General features: G+C 46.6%; 1 protein-coding gene across 1 annotated transcript; it reads right to left on the bottom strand.

Annotated features, from left to right (window-relative positions):
• Positions 1-2,464: 2,464 nt before the first annotated feature.
• Positions 2,465-6,456, bottom strand: LOC125552196 (peroxisomal nicotinamide adenine dinucleotide carrier). Its single transcript, XM_048715679.1, has 11 exons — positions 6,144-6,456; positions 5,967-6,044; positions 5,786-5,860; positions 5,526-5,656; positions 5,304-5,358; positions 5,089-5,205; positions 3,759-3,827; positions 3,572-3,679; positions 3,237-3,305; positions 3,094-3,148; positions 2,465-2,929 (listed from the first exon to the last, which is right to left on the bottom strand). The coding sequence occupies exons 1-11, from the start codon at positions 6,222-6,224 to the stop codon at positions 2,727-2,729; spliced, it is 1,041 nt and encodes a 346-aa protein (XP_048571636.1). The 5' UTR covers positions 6,225-6,456; the 3' UTR covers positions 2,465-2,726.
• Between the last annotated feature and the right edge of the window lie 3,625 nt (positions 6,457-10,081).

Here is a 10,081-nt window from a genome sequence, read left to right as displayed (position 1 = left end):
GCGGACCCCAAACTGCCAGCCAAAGTTCTGCGTGTTAGCGCCTCCTCCCATATCCATCTCTGAGTCCGGCAGGCCGCTTTGGCCACTGTCCGACGAGCCGCCCAAGAACCACGGTTCCTCCCCCTCCGGGAACGAAATCACAGAGTCCAGATGTATGAGCACTTTGTATTGCAGAGTCTTGGGCTGGAAAAGCGCCCTCTGCTCCTCCGGCTCCGGCACCGCGAGCCAGCGGCGGGTGGGGATTTGCTCCGGGTCCGCCGTCCAGGCCAGCAACTTGAACGCCGCAAGATCTGAGCGAGCAGAGGTCTCTGGCGCAACGGAATCGATGATACATGCACCGCCCAACAAACTCTCAATCACCTCAAGCTCCCATGCGTGCGCCGGGATCCCCTCGATGACCAACCTCACCTTGAAGCGCATGGCCGCGAACACCGCCTGCGACTGCCTGATCCACTGCCGGAATGACAACCTGTGCCCATCAAGCTCCAGCATCGGCCGCCTGCTCAACAGATTCCTGTCCTCCTGTCTAGCAAAGACCACCAGGAAATCCTCCGGCCAGAACTTGTGCACCGAAAATCTGTCCTCAGGGATGCCCATCCTGTCTTTTAGAGCACGCCTCACCAGCTCCGGCGAGATCTCTGACCTGTCCCCACCAATGTACACCACCATGGCTTTGTGAAGCCGGTGCTCAATGTCATCCATGGCGCGGGTCCTCCTTACAACGCACAACTCTGACGGCTCCATCTCCGGATCAATCGCCACCTCCAAGCGCGGCACGGCAAGCCGCGGCCACACCGGGTCCGCCGCAGGATCAGCCAAGGGCGGCAGTGGTGCGGCCCTGGCAGAAGCAGCGTGCCTGGCCGACCCAGACCCCACCTCGTCCCGCGGCGCGGAACGGCGAGCCACCTTAGCCGCCGCATCCCGACGGAGCTCCTCCACCGGCGACGGGCTGCGCGGTCGCTTGCACTGCGAGGCGACATGGCCGGGGAGCCCGCAGCGGAAGCACACCACCTCATTGGTGCAGTCCTTCAGAAAGTGCCCTTTTGCAAGACACCGAAAGCACTTGTCCCGCATCTCCGGCGAGACCCCCTTCCTCACCTGCGAGGGGCGGCGCGGAGCCCCAGCTGGCAGATCCGCACCCACCCTCCTCTTCCACAGGATCTTCTTCGAAGCAGGGGCCGCCTGCCATGGGGACACACGCCGGCAGGTCTCCGGCACGGCACCCTCCAGCAGAGGCGCGGCCGGTGGCGCGCCGGGCGCCAACGGGCCAGCCACGTCCTCGACGGATCTCTCGGAAGCCGAGGAGATCCCCGGACCAGAGACGACAGGCCTCTCCCGAGGGAACACGGAGTTGATGGGGCGGGGGCTCTCCGCCATGGCCAGGAAGCAGAGAGCGGGGGCGGAGAACAAAGGGGGAGGTGGCCGGCGCTGCCGGAGCGGCAAGCGATGGGTTAGGTGGACGCTGGCGTCGGAGTGACGCACGGCGGAGGGAGGGCTCTCACGCTACGGAAAGAGAATGGCAACCACCTTTGTTTCGTTCAATGGGACGGCCGCAACTTGCAGCTCCTCCTGGTTCCAGCATCTCGTGCTCCTGGTTCCAGCATCCCGTGCCATCTGGTCGCAGCTTTGCTCTTGCCGGTTGTAGCATATTGTACTGACGGTTCCAGTATCCTCACTATTGGTTCCAGCAAAAACCCGCCGGTAACAACTTCGGCAGCACAATCAACTGTTGGTTCCAGCATCCCACATCATTAGTAGTAACATTCCGCACTGTTGGTTCGAGCATCCCTGTCACACGTGGCCGCAATGGTTGTAGCACGTAGCCGTGTGGGTTGTCGCCCGTCCGAGAGCCCGCAGACCATGCCCACCTTGCTTGGAACCAGCTAGGGAGGGGCTCGCGGCGGCGCCGCTGGTGGTGCGGGTACAAGGGGTTCAGAGTTACACTGAATTCAAGAGAAAGAAGACACAGAGGAGGAAGGAGGGGATGTGATGCGGATAAAGTGAGGGAGTGCACGCTGCTGGTTGCAAGATCTCGTCCGATCCAAACAGTCTGTGCGCGACCGGCGTAAGACTCGGCCAGTTAGCTTTTGTAATTCGTTTCCCTTACCCAAAAGTCACTTTTGTAATTCTGGAGTTCTGTGTTCTATCAGGTACTCCATCTGTAAATGATCTAAACGTTCTTATAATTCTTTACAGAGGGAGTACTAATTAGTTTACGCTTTACTTTTCAAGATCAGCTCTAGTTCCTAAAATACCAGGCTGGAGTTCTTTGTCCTATCAGGTACTCCATACATAAATAAATATAAGAGCGTTTAGATCACTAAAATAGTGATCTAAACCCTCTTATATTTCTTTACAACAGGAGTACTAATTAGTTTAGGTTTTACTGTTCAAGATCAGCTCTGGTTCCTAAAATACCAAGCTAAAGAAAACCAAGAGTTCCGAGCACATGAGACAGTTGCAATTCGCACTACCAACTTATTTTGATGTTTCAACATTCCTGAATATATTTTACATTACATGAATGGCTTAAATATCCTATCCGATGTATAATTTTTCCCAGTACCTACAAGAATCATAGTGGTCACCGTATAATCTCAAGTTTACATCCCCATTATGTCTACCATCTGTAACTTGGTACCTCCTAACATAGGCGAGCTCTTTTTGCCGACTCTGTTTGCAATTTATGATATAATCAGCAACTAACACTTCTGCGCAGACCTAGATCATCTTGAGGGTTTTGAAGGCAACTTCTTTACCAGGCTGGTGTCACCGGTTACCAAGAATCGAGCACCTTTCACTAGCTCCTCCTTGATCATAAAAAGGAGAGCAGAAGCAAAAACACTCTGTACAATTTTTGTGCCCATTCCTTTATAAAGCCCTGACAGGCCTTCATAATGCATCATTTTTGTGATTGCATCAAACGTGCCTGAAAGAAGGATATCACAGAATGACATATTTTATAGGAAAGTAAGTAACAACAGGAAATAGTAATCGGAAGAGAAGTAGAGGCTTGCTGGAAGAAATAGGAACTGACACACAGTACTGACTCAAAATTGAAAGAAAAAAAATGAATGATGCCCGATCATGTACCTTTGTAGCGATGCCTCTTGTCATCGTCGATCATTTGCTTCGCCTGAAGTCTTGCCTGCAGCATAAACATGGTTCAGTTCAATATACATGCACAAATATGCAGCGGAAAAGTTGCACTTATATCTGCTGCACCAAATAATCACCTTCACAACTAGAAGAGGATATGTAACAAGAGTTGCACCCAGTTTTGCAACAGCTCCGAGAAGAAAAACCTGAGCATGTGTTTTCATGAACGAGGTTAGCTGTTACGAATTTCCGTAACATAGTTAACTAACAAAGAGATGCTAGTATTAGAGCAGCACATCAAAATGCCAAAGTGCTTTCAACAAATCTTGTTCTCTTTTTATAGACTAGATATATATCATGAATGAACAAACTTTCAGGTATTCAGAAGTAATAGGTCCAGGACCGTCAAGGCCCCAGCAACAGACCTCCTAATAATCACTAAAAATAATTCACCAGAAAAGCTATAGCTTACTTCAATAGCAGTCAGTCCCTGAGCCCCCTTAAAATTAGAGGCACGTCTCTTCTTCAGCTTCTTAAGAAGAGTCTCGTACAGCATGAACTGAATTGCGGGATTGCTGACCTAGTAGCAGGTAAAGCTTGGTGAACAACCCTTGTAAGACCACTGAGCAAAAGAAAGTGCGAAAAACAGAGACTTATACCATAATAAGAGCTGGAATAACCCCTTTCCAGAAGCCAAACACTCCAGCTTCCTTGTAAAGATCCTGAATCTGCAGATAGACTAAGTCAATCAACCATACTCCAAACTAGTTCATAACTGTAGCAGTTGAGAGTGGCTTTGAATTAAGATAACGTGTGAAATAACAGCCTTACATAATAAATAAATAAAAGACAACAACAAAAAGAAACATGAATTTGTTATGTGCCTTCATAAAGTAACATAATTGAACATTTACAAGATTCAAAGAGTTGGCTCAGACGATGTGCCTCTTATTGAGAATACAAACCATATACACTTTGTTGTACGATACATGCAGCAACATAGCAATGAGGTGAAGAATATATCATGTATCATTTTAGTGCTTACTGTTCAGCTAGTGAATCCTGACACCCTGTGGAACCAGGAACCTGATACTTATAAACAATTTAAGGCATTACCAATTCTCACCAGCTGGACGCCTTCAAATAAAGGGCGGAGAAAGGGTGAATTTATCAGTTTGAAATCTTAGTGATTATAAGGATATATGTGCCTTGTTACCAGATGATAACCTTATAGGCTTCTAGCTGATGCCAAAGGTTGTGACTTAGGAAGAAATGACATACTAATGAATTATAATAAAAGAAACGTGGATGTACACGAACAATCTGTTACAAGGTAAACATTCATATCCACGTAAATCCTTAAACAGATATTCAAGATGCAAAATAAATAGTACTCCCTCCGTCCCGAAATATGTGCCGCTGACGGAGGGAGTACTATTTATTTTGCATCTTGAATAGAGTTGGAGTAGCACCGATTGAAGAGAAGCTTGTCCAACATTGTCTGAGATGGTTTGGGTATATTCAGCGCAGGCCTCGAGAAGCTCCAGTGCATAGCGGAAGGCTAAGGTGTGCTGATAATGTCAAGAGAGGTTGGGGTAGACCACCAAGTTTGACATGGGAGGAGTCCGTTAAGAGAGATCTGAAGGACTGGAATATCACCAAAGAACTGACCATGGACATGGGTGTGTGGAAGCTAGCTATCCATGTGCCAGAACCATGAGTTGGTTGCGAGATCTTTTGGGTTTTTCAGCTCAAGCCTACCCCAACTTGTTTGGGACTAAAGGCTTTGTTGCTTTTTTTTGACAGAGGGAGTACTTAATAGTAACAGAGTCCAGTCACAACCTTATAATCCCACAAACTACTTAATAGTAGTGTCACCTTTTCCCAACATGGGTAAGAACAGACATTAATCAGACATGTAGTAATCAGCAAAATGTAATTGCATCAATAGTGTCTTATCCTAGAGGGAGAATGATCAGAGATACGTACAACATTGATAGTTTTATGAGGGACGTTTTCCACTGGGGCAGGTTGTAGGGCCTTATCAAGAGCAGATGTCAAACCCTGATCCTGAGGGCCTTGCTGTTTGTTTGCCTTTCTGTGAGTCTGCAGATAATAATAAATTAGTATTCAGGATATCAAATGATTTCCACTAAAGTCAGTTGACTGGGAAACACTGCTCCGAGAAACTGGCATTTCCTTACTTGCATTCGTGTGACAACAACCCAAATTGGGTTCGTGAGAAGTACATTAACGCATCTGCAAAAAGCAAATGTGCAGATTTGGAATCAAAAGCACAAAAAGCTCATCATCATAGCCGCAACCTTTTAGAACACACAGTACTATGAGCTTACAGTAATTAAGTCCAGGAAAAGACAATGCGAAAGCATGAGGTCAACGATAGATGCACAAGTAATTCGAATTACCCAGAAAGTGCAGCGACAGTGAGTGATTGGAACATCCCGACGGATCCATCCCCAATTCCTCTAATGGATCGCCGAAGGGATGCTGCCTCCGCCCTGCTCCGGAATATTTGGTAGAAGAAGTAGTAGACACCCTAATAGCACATCAATTTGATGCAGAAGCGTGTAAAGCATCTCCTCAAAACCAAGGCAGGACTTATTCATAAGAGGAAGAAAAACAAGGCAGGCAGGTCGTCGGTGAATCGAGCAAGCAGCGAGCGAACCTGAGACGCGGCGGTGCCGACGAGCGAGGGCGCCAGGCCGCCGTAGAGCCGCTCCCACCCCTCGTTCTGCACCACCTACTACAGCAGAAGAGGAGATCACGGAAGCATTAGAGTCGGATCAGGGCAGATTACGCGTCAGCCCGGACGAAGAGGAGAAGGGGGTCGGGGGGAGGAGGAGGACCAGGCACAACTGGCGGACGGCGCCGTCCTTGAACGCCGGCTTGGAGGGGTCCCGCTCCGTCTGCTGCCGCGCGTTCACCTGCCGCGGAAACCCTTCCCCGTTCAGCACGCGGAAGCAACAACAACAAAGGGCGAGCTAGCGAGCGAGCAATCTGGGGCGCGGGGAGGCGGGACGTACGGTCTGGAGGGGGTAGGTGAGGAGCTGGGCGACGATCCCGCCGCCGGCGCCGGCGAGGCCGTTGATCAGCGCGTCCGACATCTCCACCCCGCCACCCCGGTGGATCGCTGCCGCGGCGTGGTGGGCGTCCCGAAGACCCGACACCCCCGCCGCCTCGGCCGCCGGTTGCTTGCCGGGCGTCGTTGGATTGCTGCCGTGGGAGTGGGAGAGACGGAGGAGGCGTGGTCTCCCCGGTTCGGTCCCGTGCTTTACTGGTACTGCCCTGCTTCCCCTTCAAGTTCAGACGTCTGCATACTGTAGTACTGCTACTCGTCAGCTCGTGTCCCTCCGCCCACCTTTTAGTACACGTTTTTTAAACCAAAAAAATATATATCCGGGCTTCGTTTTAGTTTTTTCTTTTTGCTTATTCAATTCGATTTAGGTTTCGTTCCGGTTAATTTGAGTTGATTGATGGGGAGTGGCGAGAGGAGTTCGCGCTTTGCACGAGGAGGATATCTCACGCCTTGGCATCTTGCCAGGAAAGCGCAGTTTGTACATTTCACAAGTGAAGGCCTGACAGCGATGCTTTGCTTTGTTTACCACGCCAACAGCCCAACACACAGTCAGATGTTTGATGTTTGTTTCGTCGGCTTCCATTCAGGCATGGATGCCCGAATATACTGCTTCAGTTGACTTTTTTAGTGCATCGTTAGATGAGGTGCTGACCAGCCACAGTGGAAGTAAGTTCAACAATAACATCAAGTCCAACTCAGTTATTTTGTTTATGTGACAATGAATTAATGATAAGAGAAGTGATTTTAGTAACTTAACTATTACTGTAACATCACATGTCCCAATGCAATATGAGTCTATAACCTAATAACTGAAGCTTTGCATAACACCACACTTATGTTACTACCCACTACTCAGCGATATGTGTATGTTACTAGTGTATGTTACTCTCCATTGTGGCTAGTCTAAGCACATTAGACCTCCTCCAATGCATTGATGAGGTGAGGTGTTAAGTGCATTAATTGTCTTAGCAACTAAGACTGCTCACAGTGGGGAGTAACATAGAATAGTAACTTACCGATGTTACTAGTCTATGTTACTACCTCCATAGTGGGTAGTAACAAATGAGTGGTATCATGAAAGAGTTCATTTTTTTTTTGCGGGTGATGAAAGAGTTCATTTATTAGGTTATAGACTCATTATGCCTTGAAATGTGTGATATTACAGTAACTACCTAAGTTATCACAAGCCCCTCTCACCTCATTAATTAACTGCCACATAAGCAATTTTGTATTGAAATATGTGATGTTACTAGTTAAGTTACTCCCATTGTGACTAGTCTAATGTCCCCAATGCATGGGTGTTTAGCTTTTGTTGCTAAGCTTGCTTTATTTAATTTTTTTATCAACAAAACTCCTTCATGCATTGGTCAGTAGGTATTTTGCATAGGTTCACGTGCTTAGAACCGTTTCCTCATGGAGTCATCATAATGCTCTCTCTCCTTTTTAATAGATTTGCCACATCAGTTTTTTGCTTACGTGGCACCCTTAGCACCCGTACACGGTGGAGCACTCGGAGAGGCCCCCAATGCATACGTCCATTTTGCATCATGCTTTTATATCGATATTTATTGCATTATAGGCTGTTATTACACATTATGTCACAATACTTATGCATATTCTCTCTTATTTTACAAGGTTTACATAAAGAGGAAGAATGCTGGCAGCTGAGATTCTGGGCTGGAAAAGGAGCAAATATTATAGACCTATTCTGCACAGCTCCAAAAGTCCTGAAACTTCACGGAAGTCATTTTCAGAATATATAAAAAATACTGAGCACAAGAAGTTCCGGAGGGGGGTCACACCCTGCCCATGAGGGTGGGGGCGCGCCCGCCGCCACGAGGCGGAACCTTGGCGGAACCAATCTAGGGCTCTGGCGGAGCTGTTCTGCCAGGGAAACTTTCCTCCAGGAGGGGGAAATCATCGCCATCATCATCACCAACGATCCTCTCATCGGGAGGGGGTCAATCTCCATCAACATCTTCACCAGCACCATCTCCTCTCAAACCCTAGTTCATCTCTTGTATCCAATTCTTGTCTTTAAGTCCGGGATTGGCACCTGTGGGTTGCTAGTAGTGTTAATTACTCCTTGTAGTTGATGCTAGTTGGTTTATTTGGTGGAAGATCATATGTTCAGATCCTATATGTATATTAATACCCTCTGATTATGAACATGAATTTGTTTTGTGAGTAGTCACGTTTGTTCCTGAGGACGTGAGAGAAGTCTTGCTATTAGTAGTCATGTGAATTTGGTATTCGTTCGATATTTTGATGAGATGTATGTTGTCTCTCCTCTAGTGGGTTATGTGAACGTCGACTACATGACACTTCACCATTATTTGGGCCTAGAGGAAGGCATTGGGAAGTAATAGGTAGATGATGTGTTGCTAGAGTGACAGAAGCTTAAACCCTAGTTTATGCGTTGCTTCGTAAGGGGCTGATTTGGATCCATATGTTTCATGCTATGGTTAGGTTTACCTTAATACTTTTGTTGCAGTTGCGGATGCTTGCAATAGAGGTTAATCATAAGTGGGATGCTTGTCCAAGTAAGGACAGTACCCAAGCACCGGTCCACCCACATATCAGATTATCAAAGTACCGAACGCGAATCATATGATCGTGATGAAAACTAGCTTGATGATATTCGTCCTTAGGAGCGCTTTTCTCTATATAAGAGTTTGTCCAGGCTTGTCCTTTGCTAGAAAAAGGATTGGGCCACCTTGCTGCACTTTATTTACTTTTGTTACTTGTTGCTCGTTACCAATTATCTTATCACAAAAGTATCTGTTACCTATAATTTCAGTGCTTGCAGAGAATACCTTGCTGAAAACCGCTTATCATTTCCTTCTGCTCCTCCTTGGGTTCGACACTCTTACTTATCGAAAGGACTACGATAGATCCCCTATACTTGTGGGTCATCAAGACTCTTTTCTGGCATCATTGCCGGGGAGTGAAGCACCTTTGGTAGGTGGAATTTGGTAAGAAAAAATTTATATAGTGTGCTGAAATTTACTGTCACTTGTTACTATGGAAAGTTATCCTCTGAGGGGCTTGTTCGGGGTATCTTCACCCTGACCAGTAGAGCAAAGAGTTTCTCCTCAACCTATTGAACCTACTGAAAATGAAAATGTCTACTTTGAGATTCCTTCGGGTATGATAGAAAAACTACTAGCTAATCCTTTTGCAGGAGATGGGACAATGCATCCTGATGAGCACCTAATATATGTGGATGAAGTTTGTGGATTATTTAAGCTTGCAGGTGTGCCCGATGATGTTGTTAAGAAGAAGGTCTTCCCTTTATCTTTGAAGGGAGATGCATTGACATGGTATAGGCTATGTGATGATATGGGATCATGGAACTACAAACGATTGAAATTGGAATTTCATCAGAAGTTTTATCCTATGCATCTTATTCATCGTGATCGCAATTATATATATAATTTTTGGCCTCGCGAAGGAGAAAGCATCGCTCAAGCTTGGGGGAGGCTTAAATCAATGTTATATTCATGCCCCAATCATGAGCTTCCAAGAGAAATAATTATTCAAAATTTATATGCTCGGCTTTCTGATAATAATCGCACCATGCTCGATACTTCTTATGCTGGCTCTTTTATGATGAAGACTATTGAATTAAAATGGGATTTATTGGAAAGAATTAAACGCAACTCTGAAGATTGGGACCTCGTCGAAGGTAAGGAGTCAGTTATGACACCTAAGTTTGATTGTGTTAAATCTTTTATGGATACCGATGTTTTCCGTAAATTTAGCACTAAATATGGACTTGACTCTGAAATAGTAGCTTCTTTCTGTGAATCTTTTGCTACTCATGTTGATTTCCCTAGGGAGAAGTGGTTTAAATATCATCCTCCCATAGAAGTAAAAGTAGCT

Source organism: Triticum urartu, chromosome 4, assembly GCF_003073215.2.
Source record: "Triticum urartu cultivar G1812 chromosome 4, Tu2.1, whole genome shotgun sequence".
In the NCBI taxonomy this organism is placed as follows: domain Eukaryota; kingdom Viridiplantae; phylum Streptophyta; class Magnoliopsida; order Poales; family Poaceae; genus Triticum; species Triticum urartu.
Note: the sequence above shows the minus strand (reverse complement) of the source record. Positions and strands in the feature narration are given on the sequence as shown.